Source organism: Ostrea edulis, chromosome 6 (genome assembly GCF_947568905.1).
Source record: "Ostrea edulis chromosome 6, xbOstEdul1.1, whole genome shotgun sequence".
Lineage (NCBI taxonomy): Eukaryota > Metazoa > Mollusca > Bivalvia > Ostreida > Ostreidae > Ostrea > Ostrea edulis.
The window spans coordinates 30,387,449-30,409,259 of NC_079169.1; the positions used below are offsets into that span (position 1 = coordinate 30,387,449).

Sequence of the window (21,811 nt, forward strand, 5' to 3'; positions counted from 1 at the left end):
AGTTCTGCGTTTAACCTGCTAACGTGATTAACATCTGGTTCCATGACCACAGATAGATTTTCTGATTCTTTAGACTGGGACACTGAACACCTGAATTATGAACCACTGTTTAAATTTTTAATTTTATCCAGCGATTAAATGCTGATCATAGTTAATTATTTTTGTTAAAAATCAACCGACGATGTATGTTGTTATGATGGCTTATTTTATGCTGGTAGAGTTTGTTTTTCTTGGACCCTTTGCTTTTCTTATTATGCAAATTATTTCCAAATATGGAGACAGGTCAACTTCAGGAGATTTTTAGCCGCTAGGTTTGAATAACGTAATGGTCAAGAATTATATTTTACGTACCTGAAAGTATTTATATTTATATCTAAAAGAATGCAGAAAATGTAAATGATAAATTGTCTTTCTTTGGTTTGTTGAACGAATATGAAGGTCGCAAACATTGTAGAAGAATCAGCATAACGTTGGTTATTTGTTCTGCAATGTTTGCGACCTTCATCTCCCGTTTAACAAACCAAAGTATTTTATCATTTGATTAGTTCACTTTCATTTATATTTCCTATTTGCTGTTGGGGAGAAGACTGTTATGAAAGGCGAAGATAATGAACAGTAATCAATCTCATAACTCCCACACGGAATACAAAATAAAGAGTTGGACATACCAGAGGTGGGATCAGGTGCCTTGAAGTAGTAAGCATCCCCTGTCGACCGCTCACAACCGCCGTGAGCCCCATATCCTGATCAGGTAAACGGAGTTATCCACAGTCAAAATCAGTGTAAACAGAGCAAGACATGGAATCTGATCTGATATTAAGAACCAGTATTACCCATTTGGGGTGGTCTTGAGCCACTTCAATCGGTTTTACAACTATCTTGTTCTAATAAAACTACCCGTGTGTGCAACATGAAATGTTCCTGACAAAGTCAATATGTTCAAAACCATACAATACTGATTGAATGATTTTTGATGTTTTCCGCCACACTCACCAATTTTTCAGTTATATGCACCTGGGAAGAGATCACCGACCATCCGAAAGTAAACTGGGAAACTTTCTCTCTTACCGGCGCGAGCAGGATTCGAACCCGCGCCGACAGAGGTAAGAGGCCGTGTGATTTTGAGCGCGATGCTCTAACCACTCGGCCACGGAGCATACAATACTGTAAACATAAACTGATCACATTTGCAATACCCCTGCTTCTCTCAATTACCCATTCGATGGACAACTTTCCGATATGGAAATTGATTAGTTCCAAATAATGGATATCAAATATGCAATAATTAATAAGAAAATGATAAAAACGAAATGTATAATACGTAAGATGTCCATGCAGGGCTTCCGTAATGAACTAATCCTGCCTCAGGCTCATTTTCTTTACAAAAATGAAACTAGCACGATATGTTGCCATTATAAGAACCATGACTAAACATCATTACACAAGTTAATCTGCATGCTTATGCGATGAATCCTGTTTCATTATCATTATTTGCGGTTGTTGTTTTTTCTCTCAGGCGTCTAGAATTCTGTCACTTATTGGAATACCTCAATAACATCATCAGCCTAAACGCAGTTCGAGTTGTGGTATTTCTTTGAGAAATATTCTAAATGAATTTTCTTTGTCGTATTGAAGGTTGTACATAGATTTGGGGTGTGTGGTGTTCTGGTGTTCCACTACTCCCACTCACAGGATCCTTTTTCCTTTTCCGTCTCCATTACGCTCTTATCTTCCCCCCGTTCCCCGCTCTCTTTCCTCCCCTTTCTCCTCCAGCCCACCGTATCATATTGAATACTCCGTATAATGAAATCAGTAGGAAATAAAATGAACCAGTAGCCTTCTATAGATTTATATAGGGTAGCTTCCCAGAGTGTCTCCTTTGGTAATGAATTTGTGAAGTGTAGTATTAACTCTTGCTGTTGCTGGTAGAGGATATATCTTTGGGGCAAGAGTTAATACCACACCCCCAAAAAGCATTACGAAAGGAGACACCCTGGAAGACTATGCTATATAAATTTTAAATGGGAGGCTGCAAGTCCAGATACCTCGTTTTACCCTTACTAAAATCATTGGTACCCTTGTTCTTTAACACAATTTGTGGTATCCTTGAGGTACAAAATGAAGAAATTCAATATATTACTAGTATATGATACTTTCGGGGGAGGGGGTATTCTTCAAATGCAAAACAAGGAGCAATCTCTCCCGCATTTTATAAAACAGTGATTTGTGACACTTCTGACTCTCACTACGCGGAATTCTGCCACATAGACTGTCTACTGTTGATAGTTTGATAACAACTCTCTTCGTAACAACCAAGAAAGGAAGCCCTAGTGCCTTTACTGAGAATTAATGTACCTATATGTTAAAAGGCAACTAAACTTATACATACATTACTTCAAATCAAGACAACTAAAACCACCCCTGGAGATCCGGGTTAGAAAAGGTCATTAGTACCCTTTGCTTGTCGTAAAAGGCGACTAAATGGGGCGGTCCTTCAGAGGGGACCCCCCAAACCGAGTCCCAGTGTTATAGCAGATGTGGCACAATAAAAACCCCTTCCTGCTCCAAGGCTGTAAGCGCCGAGCATAGGGCTAAATTTTGCAGCCCTTCACCGACAATGGTGGCGTCTCCATATGAATGAAAAATTCTTGAGCCGGACGTTAATCAATATACACCCAACGAACTACAACGCCCACCATTGTAGACTGACTCTCAATACCTCGGCCTGATAACGGCTTGATAACAGACCTTTTCTTTGAGTGAAGTACTTCAATACTTTTGAATGGATTTTAATGGCAGTGTTTAAAAGTACAAGGTAATGACAGTTTTATTTCTCAATAATCTATATTATATTCAATGATTATAATAATTTATCAAGTGATTTAATGCAATACAGCTGTTTATGCGTTTGGAACGTTTTCTTTTTAAAGATTCAAGGTACAGAATCAAGCACAAAGATCTTCCGCCAATATAGTTTTTCTTATACATTTCAGACAAAAGCACTGTAGTTTCATCACTTTTTGTTGCCACTGAGTGTAAATTTTGTTATTATTTGTGTTGTATGTTGGTACATCAATTATGTGCACTGCATTTTATAAATGATAGTTTCAGACGAATGCAAATTTCATTTACCACACTTCTCAAGTATTTTAGTAGATGCTATAATATTTAGTTTGACTTTGAAGAAGTACAAAATGGGTATTTTTTGAATGCAAGATCTTCAGTTTTAAGAATTTGTAAAGAATGTTGAGCTTCAAGTGTTATATTGTATCGAAATAGTTTAAGAAATAAAATCACAATCAATTATTGAACATATATCTATTTCTATGAGATATAGATGTGAAAATGAAACAACATTTACCGAACATGTTTTACATGATTTATTTCTTGGAAACCAGAAACCATAAAGTAAGAACTGATTGTCGTAATGAGAAATGCGTTTTGGTATTTAAAAACAATTCAAGCATATAAGACATTGAGTGAATTGCCTTAATATTTTATATCAAACATATATCATTCATTTATTTTTAGATCCTCTCCAATATATGACGATGAAAAAGATGATACTGTATACAAATCATCAGACTTCCTGTACTCCGTCAAATCGTAAGAAATAAAGCTTATCCATCGTGTCAAAACTAGTATAGCATCAAAGCGGATTCTAAAACGGCATCTTTTATTTGGAAGCATGTCAGAAATGTTACAGGTGCAATAACTGGTATTGCCGTACTTTGTACCCCCATAGAGAGGTGATAACCCTGATTTGGGTATTTGCTAATGCATCGCTTAACATTTTCTCAAGTGTTTCTGAACGACTGACATTTCACGACATACTGATACCCCAGATCTATGTCACGTGATGATGTTAATGCTATGCGGTGTCAACTTTGCACATAACGGTGTCTGAACACAACAATAACCAATATATATATACAATGTATATATATATATGTATATATATATACATTCCTTATTTTATCCTTACAGTTACAGACTATTGAATTTGCAATAGAGAGACGAGGGAGAAACACACACACACACACACACACACACACACACACACACACACACACACACACACACACACACACAGAGAGAGAGAGAGAGAGAGAGAGAGAGAGAGAGAGAGATGCAAACCTTTAGAACTGTTAAATTCTCTGGTCTACCTGTCTCTTCCTCAGGACAAACGAACATTTTCAAATAAGATGTACAAAAAGGTACCAATAAATCTACACTTATGCTACAAATGTACAAATTGCATGGTTATTGTTATGGGCTTGCTATTCATGACAAGCGTGACAAATCTAACATATACATCCAAAGATGACAAACATCCAATGTTGGTTCTGGGTCCTAGAGTGGGCCTTCTGGTTTATATAGTAAATATGCCGCCATTTCTTTTTAAAAAAATTGTCTTGACACCTGGATATCAAACAACCTGAATGCATAGTAAGAATACCTTTTGAAAAAATATTTACTTTGCTCAGAGACATCCAGCAAACAATCTGTTTGCATAGTACTTTTTAACTTTAGGATTGAAAAGTTTCACGGTTGGTGGGGCAGTATGATTCCACCCTCTGGTGTGTCCTGGGGTTCACGTTCGCCCGAGTCTTGCTTTTGTATTCCTTATTGGAGTGATGAGATCGATCACTGGTTCTCTTCACCTTTTCATGACATGCTTTGTGTAGTTCTTCTAGATGTGCCTTCAACATTACATTGCGACTAATGATATACACATGACACGAAATATTCCCCAAAATCTTGTAGTTACGACCAAACTAGTCTGTGCCTGTATAGATACAGCATAGAAAGATACTGTCATATTGCATCGGGCAATATTTTATCCTATTTGATCGTTGTTACAATGTCTTTCAAGTGGAACATTTATTAGCGTTCCTTCGAAGACTTCTGCCATTTTTTATTGTTGTAGAGAATGGAAGGATTAAGTTTTCAGTTTCCTGTGTATCTTTAATTTTTCCATGGTCATGAGAACTGTTTACAATTAAATGCCAGAGAAAGAGTTTTTTTAGTACATCAGGTGCCATAGTAAGAATGAAAAGGTGAATATAACGAATGATCTCATAACTCCTTTAGGACAGATATGAATTCACTTTTATATTGATGGTGTTTACGTATATAAAACAATTTGACATTCCTTCAATGAGTACAGCATTATCTCGATCTAGACGAGTTGAAATTTGTTGTACACATCATGTCATGTGTGCTTTGATAGATTTTGCAATGAATTCGTCGGAGAGCGTCCGCCTTTTTGTCAACCACTAGTATGGAACCCTTGCCTTTCTTGAATGATGCCGTTCCATCTCGTTGATATATCCCACTTTAGAAGCCTTGGTCTTTCATCTACCTCTTTTTAAAAAATAAATGCTTGTTTATATTCTTATTTTTCATTTATGAACTGTTTGTCGCCTACTGCACCTTTTTTTATCTAGTCGTTCGCTTATTCATAGTGATTCTTCCAGCTTTTTAAAAGCCTTTGATACCCACTATAAAAAAACCAAACATGTGTATATTGTTCGCAGATAGTGAAAATGTAATTTGACGCAATCGACATGAAAGGTGAAGATCTTGAACAGTGATCAATCTCATAACTCCTTTAAGAAATACCAACCTGGACATACCAGAATTGGGATCAGGTGCCTAGGGGGAGTAAGCATCCCGTGTCTACCGGCCACACCTGCTGTGAGCCTGCTTTCTTCATCAGATCAACGGCGTAATCCGTAGTTAGGATCCGTTGCGCCAAAAAACGGACTAACAATCGGTATGAAACATGTCAAAGAGCATTTGACCCAATGATATATTGTATTGGCAAACTATATCTTTATAAAGACCATAGAATTGGTAAAATGCTGACTTTAAACGAGACTATTGAAACCCCTGTAACATCAACTTGTTTGTATGTAACCTGACTTGGTTTAAAAACTGATCATACGCACAACAAGCTCTTGTGTATTGAATCAGTTGAGAAATATAAACACCAAAGGCAAGTGATAATGGAATATTGCTACTTAAATATGGGAAGTTGACGACAGAGAAGCTGAAATCATCTCGTTTGTCATAAAGTTGAGTTTTTCATTTGCCGTTAATATTTATTTTCGATGAAATATATAAGTACGAAGCAAATGGGGAGAACTATGTGGTGTATCTTATTTCGAGATCACAGGGATATATCGAATCGACATATAATTAGATAAAACGTCGTCGATATATCTAAATGTGGAGTTGAAGGCCATAGCATGAGATCTTTTCTTCTCATATAGAAGCTTTTGAATAAACTCTGTTCCGTAAGAATATAAAAACAGGCCAGCTAACGAAGGAGCACTATACTGTTATATTGCAGTATTGTACCGGCCCAGCGAGAATATTTCACTCGTATCGGGACTTCTCTACTTTAGTTGCCACAACTTTAGACGTATGTTATGGCCTCAGGTAAATGAGTTTTAAGATCACTCGATTACCCGAGACCCGTTTTTAAAGCAGAACTCTTAACAATGGATTAGTCATACCTTGATTTACAACTCTTATCACCATCTGGGCTTGAACCCACGACCCCGATCAAGAAACGAACTACAGTCATTAGCGAAAAGCATTCGTAAAAAACAAAATGGCAGCCGCCAATTGAGTAAAGTTGGTACTGCTTGGAATTTAATAACATATAAAACACTTCAGTATTCTGTTGTTTCCTATGTAGGGATTTCTACACATTTTGGATGTACATAGTGGGTATGATCGTCCAAATATTCCGTATAGCGTGTTCCAGTTCACGGACATTGCTAATGTTCGCCGCTTGTTTTTTAAGGTTTTTTTCAAAAGCCACCAACAGTTCTCCATTATATTAAGGTTAGGATTCTGAACTGGCCAAAAACCATGGACTTAAGTTGTGTATTTCTACGGAAATCTTGTACTATATGAGCCCTATATACTGGGGCATTGCCATCCTGGAATATATAGTTTCCACCCACGAAATGTCGTACAATAACAGACCACAGGTTGTCATCAAGGATAGAAATGTACTTTTCTGCATTGATATTTTCATCAACGACACAAATTGTCCAGACATCATGAAAGGTGATGTACCCCCATATCATCAAAGTTAACTCTTGCATCACGAACACCGAATTCTTTTGGTCGCCCGGATCGTAGTTTGTTTTCAGTACTTCTCAGTACATATCGTTGAAGAAAACTGTACACAGTGCTTTGTTTCAGCCTGACCATCTTACAATGTCTATTTTTAACATTTGCATTGTAAAGAGCAGTTATGTATGTTTTTGCTCATTTATCAACTCTTTTTCCTTTCGACTCATCTTTGTTTCCAAGGGGTTGTCCCAAATCATGCAGACGACACGGATATTACGTCTTCATGACGTTTATGAATAACGTGATAGCTTTCTATCTATTACTCTGGAATATGTATTGTAGATGAGCAGATCTAAGACTTTTCTGTTATATCGTGATACGGATTTTGTTTACATCGGGCGGCCATTTTGATTTTTACCAACACTTTTGGCGGATGACTGTATGCAAGGTGAAAATAACGAACAGTGATCAATCTCATAACTCCTACAAGCAATACAAAATAGATAGTTGGGCAAACACGGACCCCTGGACACACCAGAGGTGGGATCAGGTGACTAGGAGGAGTAAGCATCCCCTGTTGACCGGTCACACTCGCCGTGATCCCTATATCCTGATCAGGTAAACGGAGTTATCTGCAGTCAAAATCAGTGTGCCAAGTATTGGAATATTGCTACATAAATGTGGGAAGTTGACGATGGAGAAGCTGAAATCATCCCGTTTGTCATACAGTTGAGTTGTTAGTTTGCCGTTAATGTCTACTTTCAATAAAATATCTAAGTATGAAGCAGAAGTGGACGACTCTGTGGTGTCCTTTATTTCGAGCTCACAGGGATATATCAAATCGACATATGAATGAAAGCTATCATTGTTAATAGACAAAACGTCATCGATATATCTAAAAGTCGAATTGAAGGTCACAGCGAGAGATTTTTTCTTCTCACGTAGAAGTTTTTGAATAAATTCTGCTTCATATGAATATAAAAACAGGTCAGCTAACAAAGGAGCACAATTCGTGCCCATGGGAATTCCAACAGACTGTTGGAAGACCTGATCACCAAAGACCACGAAGATATTGTCAATGAGGAACTCTAGCATATTTTTTATTTCAACTTCAGAGTACTTGTGCGTGGAATCAGAGTGGTGTTTAACTAAGTAAGTTTTTGAATGACTGATCACTAGATATGAATATTTCCGTTTTCCGTTTTTGTTGAAGAAGCAACTGTCTATGATGTATGTTATTTCAAAAACTGAACCTGGCGCATTGAAAAACGGACGAGTCATGTGACATCTGTATACGATATAAAATCTAACTTCTATACTATTTTTGACAACACAAACTGATATTTCCAACAAGGTTTGTTTGAATTATATAGTTTGATATAAGATAAAATTATCAATTATCGTAATTTATCACAAAACAAATCACAAATATAATGTGAAATACATTAAATTCTTATTTCTGGCGTTCATTGTGTTGGTAATACACAACGGTGTATAATTGAATAACACGCGTTAGCAAAAATTGTTTAAAAATTATTTTTAACGCTTACATTCACACCGAATATAGATATGATATGTAATATCACATTTCCCAGTACTCACTATACTTATCAATAAAAACGTTTGGAAAGCAAGGAATAGTCACAGGTGCTTTCTTCACCATGATTGATAGGATCGGCATTGTGACATCCATTTTATCATTTTTTTGTGGCAATGTGAACTATTCAAAGCAATACAAGTTTTAACCGCCGGTGTTTTTCAACTATCCAATGCAAGTATGCACCAATTAACATACACCTATCGGTATAATTAACATAATGTCCATGATGTAAAACTTATACGGTACCCATTTTGATGCACCAGATGCGCATTTCGACAAATAATGTCTCTTCAGTGATGCTCAAGCCAAAATTTTGGAAATTCGAAATAATAATAAACTTGTGAGAGCTAGAAGGAAAAATAGAGTGCCAAAAATGGAGCCAAATTCGTCCAAGGATAAGAGCTAAGCATTAATTTTGAAATGAATATGATAAAAATTCAGGAAAAGAATTAAGGGGATATTGCTGAAAAGCATACCTACAATGACCATTTCGTATAAACCGCCATAGTATCAAACACAGTCGTCGTTACTCGGTCACGGGAAATATGATTGCCGAATATGATCGAGTTGATGAGACCAAGGTCATACGGAGATGGAAACTCACATTTCGATTTTTAAAAGATATTACAAAGCGTCATGAATGTTAAAGTGTAAAAAAAGTAGAAATTACACAAATGTGCCACTCGGATGAAATTTTGATAATGAATTTTATATAAAATTGGCATATTGGAAAAGTTGTTTACATATTTGACACGTGTGCATTGCATATCTTCTGTAATGGTGACCTCCGAGGTCAATGCACATCTGAGATTACGAACAGGAATTACTTTTAGTTTGTTTGGTATATACCGTCAGCTACAGCTTGTATTGCTTTTAGAACCAACAAAGTTTTTCAGTCGATATATCACCCAAAATTGATGATTGATTTCCTACACAAGAGGAAGCAATTATTGTCATGAACAAAGCAATTATTGCGTTCAAAGTCTATAAGACGCAATTGCTAGTTATAAAGTTCATAGTGGAGAGAAAAAATTGATATGTAGATATTGTCAAATGAACCATAACATATTTCTAAGTTTTTCATAACAAAGTATTGTTAAAATGTGAAATATCTTTATGTAACAATTTTTCATTATCATCTGCATATGGTGTTTCTCTACTGATTGGATACGAGAGAGCATGTTTTGCGTATGATCAATATTTAAACCGGAGATGGACACTGACAAATATGTTGATGTTACAAAGGCTTCAACAGCCTCGTTTGAAGTCAGGATTTGGCTAATTCTATGGCTGTTATGATCTTACTTGCAAATACAACCTGTCATTATGTCGAATGCTGTCTGACGTGTTACCGTTCTTCATAAAATGATTCTGACTACGTTTACCTGATCAAGATATAGGGCTCATAGTAAGTGTGACTCGTCAACAGAGGATGCTTACACCTGTGAGGCACCTGGTCCCACCTCTGGTGTGTCCAGGGGTCTATGTATGCCCAACTCTCTATTTTGTAATGCTTATAGGAGTTATGAGATTGGTTACTGTTCGTTATCTTTTTTTATTCAAAAGTACACGAAATTCTTTTATAGATGAAAGTAACGTCAGATACACACACAATTTACTTAATATCTCAGAGATCAGTGAAAAGTTGTTCTATATACTTCTGCATGACATTTTTTATACAACTTCTGTCATCGTTTAAGCAAAAATCGCAGGAAAATTTTGCAAATGCAACATAAATTCTGAGATTGGCCTTCTTACTAATCAACATATTTACTTATGTAAATATGTGTTTACATATTTTTTTTATACATGTAAAAGTATGTCTTTGCATCATTAATATGATTTCTTATGAATAAAAAAACCCATCAAAATGAACAAAATCATCATTCATTTAACAATTATACATTATTTAAGTTTGAATTCATTTATAGTATTTTTGAATACACAGAAAATCGGAAACAGGCTATACTGCAGATTCCGAGAGTGGCGGTGAGGAAAATATTGAAGATATAAGGTTAGTAAATTGTTCTATATCATTTTTCATATTTTCCAATCATTAAATAAACTGTAAATGGAAAAATGATGTTCATGCATTTGTGTGTGTACTATGTATTATCATTATTCAAGATACTCATATGTAATAATCATTCATTTATCGCACTTGCATAGATATATGTAGTGATTAGATACTTATATATTTCCTTTGCAAACAGTTGCAAAGATGAAGTCGATGTCATGTTAACCAAACTAGAAGAGGAACACGGTTTTCACACCGTTCGAAGGTAATTTTGATTTATTTCCTTCTCTCCCTGCAGAGAGTAGAGCCATGAGCAATTCCTCTCCATTCTGTCCTTCGTTCTGCCACCCTGCTTTCTTCTGTCGAGGTCTTAAATCCAAATCCTTTTTTTTCACTCTACGGTTTTCCTCCATGTATTTAGAGTACAGCATCATAATTTATTCATATATTTGAGACGACCTAAATCCCTTCCAGATACGTTACAGATACAGCACATTGTATTTCAAAATACAAATGTTTAGAGTCGGTGAATATTTTTTCTATTAAAAGGTTTTCTTGGTTCACAAACATCTCACGATGCATGAATATGGATATTTTGCTGTTACATTGGAAACATTTTTTGTGACTCTCAGTTGTTTTATGACACTATGAAGCTGACAAATATTAGCCAAAACAACGTTTTTAGTAATTGAATATAAAAATCGCAAAACTTTTAAAATTTGATAGCAAGATATCATACATGGAAGTTTTTTTGTTTCTATATTCAAAACATGAATTATAATAAAAACAAATATTGAATTATTTTTTTAATAGATCGTCGACACTAGCGTGTTATTCGATTTGTTGCCATGGCTAGATTATCTCATGCCATTGAAGAAGTAAAAACGTTGGATGTTTTAAAAGATCTAACTTTGATTATGTACCAGAGTTACTGATTTTTCAGAGAAGCAATGAAACCTCATAAACCGTTGGTGGGGGTAGAGTTCGACCCTTCTTGGAACAAAAAGATCGGCGCCGTGGAAAAGACAGCAAAGCCCGCACAGTAAATGATTTCATTTTATAGACACGTGGCACGATTCAACCTCGATATCATAATTTATGGATTTTATTTCTTGTCCATTTCTTTTCACAGACAGGATGACGATTCACCGGCAGAAGAAGTGGAGAGGTTAGAAAATATCAAAATATTTTTAAATTCAAGTCCCATAACTCTGTCACAACAAAACCAATAAATCTAAAAATCAAAAGGGGTCTTCCTCTTCCTAATCCAAGCATCTCATTTAAATTCTATGAAAATATTCTCTAGAACTCTCAAGTTATTGCAAGCCATAGTAAATGGTATTATCTTATCAATACTCATTAAATCAAAATAAAACGAATGAAAAAGCATAGATTTCAGACAAACTTTCAGAATATAAGTATATGGATGACGTTTTTATCAGTGAAAAAGAAGAAGGTAAAACTGGTCCAGTCGATGACCATTCCAGCTCGTACAGTTCGGTGGATGAAGACAGCTGGGAAAGGTAAATCAATGACAAATTCATATCGATTCGCTAACCATGAATTTCATATGTATTTTGATTGATGTGTACACCATAAAATACAAACAAAAATATTTTATACATCCGCAGTGAATATGATGTGCCTTCAGACTTTGAAAGGTAAATATCTAATTAATTTAATTCAAGAGTTTTAAAACTACTTAGTGCATGAAAAGGTGAAGATAAGGAACAGTTATCAATCTCATAGGTCCTATAAGGAATACAAAATTCAGAGTTGGACAAACACGAATCAGGTGCTTAGGAGGAGTTAGCATCCCCTGCTGACCGGTCATAAACGCCGTGAGCCCTATATCCCTATATCCAGATCAAGTAAACGGAGTTATTCATAGTCAAAATCATTGTGTAAAGAACGGCCTATCAATTTTATATGTTAGACAACATTTAATCCAATGACAGGTGGTATTGTACATACGGTTTTTAAAAGTTTAATTCTATAAACGATTTTTCTTTTGTAAAATGACATCTGTTGTATATGAACCTCTTTAAAGGGACTGATTCACGATTTTCCCCAAAATTTTGTTTTTCACTTTTAATGATCAAAATCTACTGTCTAAGGTGTTTAAAAGATTTCACATGAAAATTAATGTTATACATTATCATAGAAGCTCATTTTAGAGAGTTTATCATTTCTTTTGTAAACAAAGATTGTGGTATGTTATTGTTTACGAATTTTTCAAAAGAAATGGATTTCCATCCAAGTTTATCATATCTTTCACATTTCAAGCAATCGTTGGGTAAAATGTGACATCTAAAAGTTAAAATTTGTGAATATCCAAAATTATGATGCTTTATATTACAAAATTAATATTTCACTGGTTTGTTTGTTTACATAAAAAGACTCGAGTCTTTGTTTACACAACACAGATTTAAGGCTAAAATATTCCTTTTATTCTTGCATTCAGAAGGTCAAAATTTTGGCTGTCAACATTGAATGAGTTATATTTTTAATGTTTAACATCAAAAATGAAAAATATTTTTCTCAAAAATCGTGAACCAGTCCCTTTAATGCCAGTAAGTGTTTTCAATCTGTTGGATACTTTGTGGAGATGAATACATTATTTGAAACATCGGAGCACTGAACACTCTCTTGATTACGTTTTTATTTTATTATTGTAGTGATACACCTAGTGAACCAGGGGAAGAAGTAGAAAGGTATAAAATATGACCATGATGATGCATAGCTATTCGAATTTTTATTCTACTTTCACATTTACCATGAGCTACTTGATATCTCATTTTCACTTTATGTTTCAATGGTCACGTAACTGCTGTTCTGCCAGCAAAGGAATAAACTGACAAAAAAGAATATCATACGGAGTGTTGATACCTCTGTACGGCAAAGCTCGTAAAATATATTTCTAAAAGATTATTGAAAATCACCTAAAAACATTGACTTTTACCTTCACACGTTCATAATAACATACTATATAGAATGTATATTGCAGTGATAGGTGTAACCAAATTCCTTCGCTGGTCCAACCCACAATTTCACAAAATATTGTTGAGAACATTACATGACACTTCCATATATTTTCTTACACCCCACCCCCAAATCATCATATCTGCATAGCACACACACACACACACACACACACACACACACATATATATATATATATATATATTTAAAACTTATACGGTGCCAATTTTGATGCACCAGATGCGCATTTCGACAAATGATAATTATATATATATATATATATATATATATTCGAGATCATACGGTTAAACAGATAGAATCATACTTGAGATAACGCTAGCATTGTAATCAAACCTCGTCTATTGATGATATACTCAAAATTAATTGGCATGGATATACGTGATATGTATATACCCGTCTCTGGGTCGTATTTTGCTCTTTGTGAAAAGATATGGATTATCGAACTTGAAACTTGATGTTGTTCCTGTTCAGATAACAATTCTAAAATCAACATATATCATAACGGTGGATTGCATAATGACAGACATTATATGTCAGCTATAGCAGTAAGGCAAGTATTAACGTGGTCGTTCAGCGATTGCATTATGAAGATGATTGTTGATATCTTAACACTTAATGGCTATTGAACTCAAGAGTGGGCATCTTTTAAGAAATATTGTCTTTACTTATGTAAAACTTATACGGTACCAATTTTGATGCACCAGATGCGCATTTCGACAAATTATGTCTCTTCAGTGATGCTCAACCGAAATGTTTGAAATCCGAAATAACAATGAAGTTTTAGAGCTATTATAGGCAAAACAGTGTGCCAAAAAAGTGGAATCAAATTCGTTCAAGGATAAGAGCTATGCGTGAGGGAGATAATCCTTAATTTTGAAATGAATTTCTAAATTTTATAACAGCAATTAAATATACATCCGTATTTTCAAGCTAGTAACGAAGTACTTAGCTACTGGGCTATAGAGACCATCTCGGACTAACAGTCCACCAGCAGAGGCCTCGACCCAGGGGTCATAATGTAAAACTTATACGGTACCAATTTTGATGCACCAGATGCACATTTCGACAAATTATGTACATCGATAAAATATCAGCGTTTTATATTTTCAGTTCTGTACAACCCGGAATGAGTAAAACAAAATTATGTAGTGATGTTTCCATCGAATATCCAGATAAGTATAATTTCGGGGAAATACAAGCCATTCCGTGGTCACAGGAGAGGCGGGCCAACGAGATAAAAGACAGTGCTCTAAGTTACATGGAAAAACTCTGCAGTGACATTTATTTGATGGTGGATATATCTAGAAATAAAACAATCCTGGTATTTGATCAAAGTGACGAAGCTTTGGTGACAGTCTCTGTCAAAGTTCCCGGTGATAAAGATTCTGGATACATTTATGAAGCAAGGATAAAGAACAGATCAAATTGGGTCGCAAGGGTTGCTGAACATATGGTACATATTTTTTATCGGAAAACATACTGATCTTGCCAATTTTTCAAATGTGTTCTCCTGAAATAAAGCTAACCTAATGATTTCTCATTTCAGGGCGATCAAATTAAATTTCACGCAACAGAAATCGAGTCTTTTTTCATCGTAAAGATTCCTCTGAAAGATTCTGCTATGATTTCCCCGCAGGGAAACACACTCTCTTTCAATCACACAAAGGGTGTGTCTCTGGATATACCATCACAGACCGTAAACAAACCTCAGCCCATTGTCATGCAGGTAGAATCAAAGTCTTTCTTGTTTTTCCGCTCGCTGAAACTACAGCACGAGGGAACATTCTCATATTTTCACAAAATGTCTAAGAATGAGAATATTGATTTTCATTGACTAATGGGTCTGGTACAAATTTGTGTTTATTTTTCTTCATTCCAAACTACAATACGTATCGAGTGGCCTTAAAAGTAAGAAAAAACAACTACAGATTCATCGCAGAAATTGTACATTTCTCTGTTTATCATTTCCTTTTTGCATAAATCAAAACTGTACAGCTGGACTCAACAGGGCGTACAACATAGAAAAACATGTAAGCACACCGATCTCATGAATAAATAAAAATGTCGACCTCCTCCATCATGTACCTTTTTTCATTAGACGGGAAGAGTTATGTTATGGCACTGTCCGTGTGTCTGTCTGTCTGTCTGTCTGACTGACTGACTGACTGTCCGTCCGAGGTAATGTTTTCCGGACCTTTTTTCCGTAATTGATGCATGTACGACTTTGAAATGTAGTTACAATTTCTCAAGAGTGAGTTTGCATATTAGCTGGATTGGTGCACATTGACCTACTTTAGGGATATAAGTAGGTAAAACAGTTTTCCTCATGTTTTCTTATTACAGATCCAGATATTGCCCTGCAATTTACTCATAAGCTTCTTTTTGGAGAAACACAAGTTCAGTTGCAATTCAGCTGGATTGGCCTGTCCGTTCGTGACCTACATTAGGACTAAAAGTAGGTCAGACATTTTCCCGGGCCTTTTGTAATTATGGATACATATATTGCCCTGAAATTTAGTCACAGGCTTTCTCTTGGAGAATTTTATGCTCAGTTTGCATTTCAGCTGCTTTGGTGAGTCCTTGACCTATTTTAAGGCTAAAAGTAGGTCAAACAGTTTTCTAGGCTTTTATCATTGCGGGTACAGATATTGCCCTGAAATTTAGTCACAATTTTTGTCTTAGAGGGATATAAGTTAAATTTGCATTTCAGCTGAATTGGTCTGTTAGTCAGTCTGTCGTTCAGTCCAAGGTAATGCTTTCCAGACTTTTTCCCGTAATAGATACATGTACAGTATTAAAATTTGATCACAATCTCTTCATCAAGAAGCTAAAGAGTGATTTTTCACTTCAACTGGATTAGTGTACCGTGACTTACTTTCGAGCTAAAAGTAGGTCAAACAGTTTTCTGTACCTTTGCGTTACAGATAAAGATATTGTCCTGAATTAGTCACACGCTTTCTCTTGGAGGAATACAATTGCAGTTAGCATTTCTGTTGAATTGGTACACCATGACCTTCTTTAAGCGTAGAAGTAGGTCAAACAGTTTTCCAGATTTTTATCGGTATGGTGATAGGTATTGCCCTCAAAATTCGTCACAACCTCCCTCTCAGAGAAATACATATTCAGCTCACATTTCAACTTATTGGTTCACCATGACCTACTTTAGGGCTAAAAGTTTATCAAATGGTTTCCTGGAGTTTTTCTCATCATATATACAGATATTGCACTGATATTTTGTCAAAACCTGCCTCCCAGAGAAATACATAATCAGTTCACATGTCAGATAGCTTGGTGCATCGTTACCTACTTTAACTTTTCTATTCGGAATATGTGTGGTATCAATTCAGAGTGCATAATATGCTTCCAGGTTGAAATACACTGTCCGACGGGCGTATGTTGTACCGTTTGTGGTACTCTTGTTACAATTTCGCCCCTCCTTATAGTATTTCTTTGTAGAGATTTGACAATGTGCATACCATGGAAGACACATGCCGAGTAGCCACCTGAATATTGCTTATTATCATCCATCTCCTTCTGCTAATTTCTGTTTGGTTATGTTTTAAACTGATAGCTTGCACAGAGTTTCGTATTTGACTTCATACTCCAGTAAACATTACTATGGTAACTTACATATTGGATGTCCTACCTCTCTCTGACAAATGATATTAATCAAAAGTTTTCGGTAATTTTTATAGCATACAGAACATTTCAAACACACCAAGTCTCAAATTTTCCGAAAATTATATATTCGAAACTAACCCTTACCACCGTAGACTGTTACGTAAGCCATGCTGTAGTCTAGATTTCTATATTATCATCATTATATTGAAGATATGGAGTTTTTATCTGTTAGACAAAAAAGAAATAACTTGCATCTTCAAAACATTAGTTTTCTGTAACTTTCAATTTCCATCAATCCTTAATTTTGGAGTAAATTTGCACAGAAACGGTACCTGCATGTCTGTAATTCTATCCTTGGTGTAAGAATAAAGCCCTTAATGTAAATATGTCGTTTTTACATCAGGGTTAAAAATTTGATTTGTGGAAATTCTGAAATCCCCATGCTGCCAATGGATGACTCGCTTTGCTGAGTCCCTGTGCTATCATGTGTATTTCAATAGGATTAATGTAATGTCAAAACTAGCTTGCAGAAATTGACTGTGTAGTTTCACTTGATATAATGCTTAGTTGTAACAAAAGTAGAATTTCGATAGACTGTCTTTTTATTGATTTAAGCTCAATGAAGTGGACAAGCATGCAATGAAGCGCCGTCACAGTTTATGCCCCGAAAAATTCAACATCAATAAAATGTCACAAAGGTTATTCATCGAGCATGATATACCAGAATTTCTCAAACCTTTTTCGGTGGAACTGGAACTTGAAACCTTCCGTGAGTCAGCAGACAACGACGCTCTGGTACCAGTAGCCTTCCATTGGAATGAAGGGGAACCAACGATTAAATCTAAAGCAGAATATGCTTTAAATCAGAAGGCCAACAAAGTCGTGATGACTATGAAGACTTTCCTAAATAAATCGGGGTGAGAAACTATAATTGCATATATGAAAAAAATATTTTGCCGTTCATTATATCAATGCATACCGGTACATGATACTTGCCATTACTATTTTGTAGAGTATCTGTTGGTTTGGTTGCTCCTGGTAAAATAAACCTAGAAGAGGCCAAACTTGTTTATGCTGATATGTTCCTGTGTAAACTGGTAATTCACATCAGAATCGTCAAACCTCAACAAGCTATGGTTTACATCAACTGTGTATTGATAGAAAACCTTCCAAAAATTCAAGAACAGTATCAGTGTTTATGGAGGATAGGAGAATCGGAAGACATATATCTCAAGAACTTCCAAAGAATCCGAGTTCATCTGTCTGGAAATTCTGTTCGTAGAAAGTCCAAAACGCAGAGGGTTCTCAACTGTTTCATCGTGTTTTCTGATCAAGCAAAGCAGAATTGTTTATCATTTCCAGTTGATAAAGACACAAGGATGGGCTCGAGCCCGAGTACGACATTTGATTTTAGTTTGGACAGCGGTTCAAAAAAGAAAATCCACCGACAAGAGTTCGATCCATGGATGTTAGTGGGAATGAAAACCTGTTCCACAGGAAATATTTCAGCGTTAAAGCTCAGCAGGGGACAAACATCTGTCGATTTTAAATCAAAAAGGCAACTTTAAAGAATGATTCCAAGAAATGTTGTAAAGGATATTGAACTTTTCAAAATTAACAAAATAGTATACGTATATCAGATCCAACAGATGAGATGGAGGAAAGCATTGCTTTGCACACAATGGAAACAATATCCTGGTATTCTCTACGAAAAGCTTTTTTTCAGTTTTAGAAGGTTTATTCACTCGGACCACATCTAGTAGTACAGAACATATTGTACGATAATCACTGTTCTATTACAACAAAAGTCCATTAAAACAAAGGACAATGGATAAGGGAAAAAATAAGAGAAATGCATAATGTGCAAATAGATATGGACTCTTCTTTTGCAGGTGTTTTGCTCCTTTTTTGAAATTTAATGTTATACAGAGGATACATAATTAGTCATGCTAACTCCTCCCACAATTTTCAAGCGAAGACCTTATTTTTCAGTGTTTTTATGGGTATTGAAGATGTGCATGTGACAAGGAATATGATTTTCTTCAATGTTGATGAAAATTACAGGTTAATGAACAGTTTTGGGGAAATATTACATAGAGCGTACATGGTTTGTCTGTTTAACTCGTCCCACAGTTTTCAAGTGAGGACCTTATTTTTCAATGTTTGTATGGGTATTTAAGATTTGTATATAGCAAGGACTTTGATTTTCTTCAAGTTTAAAAAGAAAATTACAGGTTATGAAACTTGAGTCAGTTTTGAGGAAATATCATGGAGTGAGTGCATGGTTTGTCTTTTTATATCCTGTCACATTTTTAAAACTAGGGCCTTTGTAAACAACTTGAAGATGTGCGTATTGCAAGGATTTTGATTCTCAACAATTTCCTCATTTTGTTTGAAATATTTTCATGTTTATTTTTAACTTAATTTGGAGGAAATATTGTCCACACAGACCAGTTGGCATTACATGATTTGTCCGTCTTAACAAGTGATGACTTTCTTTTTCTACAGAGTTTTTGTATCAGTATTGAAAATTTTGATATTGCTGCTGACATAGACATACAAATTGATGTTACAGATGTTTCAACAGTCTTGTTTAAAGTCAACATTTTTATGGTCGTTATAACGATCTAGTTTACAAATACAACCAGCCATTGGGTCATATACTGTCTGACATGTTTCATAGGTCAATTCTTATGCCGTTCTTTACAAACTGATTTTGACTATGGATAACGCCGTATGCCTGATCAAGATATAGGGCTCACGTTTGGTGTGTACCGGGTAACAGGGGATGTCTACTCCTCCTAGGCACCTGATTACACCTATGATATGTCCAGGTATCCTGTTTGCCCAATTCTTAATTTTGTATTCCTTATAGAAGTTATGAGATAGATCACTGTTCTTTATCTTCACCTTTCATAGGTTAACTCTTATATGGAATAAGCAAACCTGAATAGATATGAAAATTTAAAAGACCATGTAACATTTGCTGACCATCCTTTATTTATTTGTTATAAACACAGTGCGTCACATCCTACCATACATAAACTTCTACGGCTCCTGACATTTTTTCCATGTTAGCTAATGGATGTCACAAAACAAACACCTTATAATAAAACACCCTAAATAGCCATCTCACGGGCGTATTATGTACCTTTTGCGGTACTCTTGTTCTTCTTTCGAACAATACATCACATTTTAAAGTAAAATGAAATTCATCAGCTATTTGAAAGGTGTGACATAAAGTAGATAAATAGATATATTTTTATTCATTGGCAACTTTTAAAGTTAAAAGTACAATAGCTAAGTTAAAAAAGATAAGAATATTAGCAACATATCAACTTGATAAGACTGTATATGAAAATACAAGGAATAATTTCATGAGCATTACATATAATAAAAATATTTGGACATAAATATAATCAAACGGACGTACATTAGGTAAAAAAACCCAACCAACCCAATTAACCAGCAATGAGTCTGAAATAAGGATTAAAAAGTCTGCTGACTAGCTTTCAGAATACACTGTGTGGTTATGTATGCCTTTGGTTTTGTATACACCATGGTATAAAACTGTTCTTGTAACGGTTTGTTTTGAATTTTGGTAAATAATACTTTGAGGGGTTTCTTAGATTTTATAGGTTTTCGCAAACGTCAGGAAGGAGGCAGTGGAGTTGATGGGATGGGACTTCCATATCCTTGAAAAGTTTTAAACATCTATTTTTGCGTCTATCAGATATGTTTTCAAGTCGGGTATATTCCAATGCTTTTTGGTAGGAGTCTAATGGTCGTATGATTTTGAGAGTGTGCTTTTGGATGGGTTGGATTTGATCTGATAGAGTAGATGTGAGGCCTGTGGACCACAACGGGTATGTGTATTCACCAATCGGTCTTATAAGGGACTTATAAACTCGAAGAAGATCCCTCTCGCTTAATCCAGAGTATTTTAGTTGGCGTAGGTAGAATAAACGCGTTGATGCCTTTTCTGTTATGTATTTCATATGTGGTCCCCATTTCAGATCTTCACTTATTACAACTCTAAGTAGTTTACTCACTGATACATGCTCTATTTCTGAACCATTCATTATCAGTTTATCAATATCTGGTTCTCTTCCGAATGAAATAATCATTTTGTTTTTGTTTTGGAGGTATTTATACCAAGTTGGTTTTCAGATGACCACTCCAAGATAGATTTAACAGCAGATGTCATCTGTGAGTTAACATGTTTTTGACGCATTTCAATGAAGGTTGTATCATCTACAAATTTGACATCAGCAACTTCAGATTGGAGATCTGCTACCAGTTGGATAAACAGATCTGGGACACTTAAAGTTCTCTGTGAAACACCACCATTCATTTTTACCCAGTCTGATTTGTTGTTCCCGATCTTGACTCTCTGCATTCAGTTTGTAAGGAAACTTTGGAACCATTGTAATATACTAGGATTGGTATCACTATTACTTACTTTTCCATAGGGT

General features: G+C 35.4%; 1 protein-coding gene across 1 annotated transcript; it reads left to right on the top strand.

The window, feature by feature from the left end:
- The first annotated feature begins 2,546 nt into the window (after positions 1 to 2,546).
- Positions 2,547 to 19,886, top strand: LOC125646619 (uncharacterized). Its single transcript, XM_056142378.1, has 13 exons — positions 2,547 to 2,815; positions 3,532 to 3,606; positions 10,644 to 10,709; positions 10,909 to 10,977; positions 11,656 to 11,754; positions 11,845 to 11,880; positions 12,155 to 12,235; positions 12,344 to 12,373; positions 13,391 to 13,426; positions 14,826 to 15,168; positions 15,262 to 15,441; positions 17,952 to 18,253; positions 18,349 to 19,886. The coding sequence occupies exons 1-13, from the start codon at positions 2,793 to 2,795 to the stop codon at positions 18,902 to 18,904; spliced, it is 1,896 nt and encodes a 631-aa protein (XP_055998353.1). The 5' UTR covers positions 2,547 to 2,792; the 3' UTR covers positions 18,905 to 19,886.
- The last annotated feature ends 1,925 nt before the right edge of the window (positions 19,887 to 21,811 follow it).

Bases quoted from the DNA above. Each gene is read 5' to 3' on its own strand.
- LOC125646619 (XM_056142378.1), top strand. From the start codon at position 2,793: ATGGCAGTGTTTAAAAGTACAAG. The intron at 3,607-10,643 runs GTAAGAAATAAA...TTGAATACACAG, and splicing joins TTCCTGTACTCCGTCAAATC to AAAATCGGAAACAGGCTATA. The intron at 12,374-13,390 runs GTAAATATCTAA...TTATTATTGTAG, and splicing joins GTGCCTTCAGACTTTGAAAG to TGATACACCTAGTGAACCAG.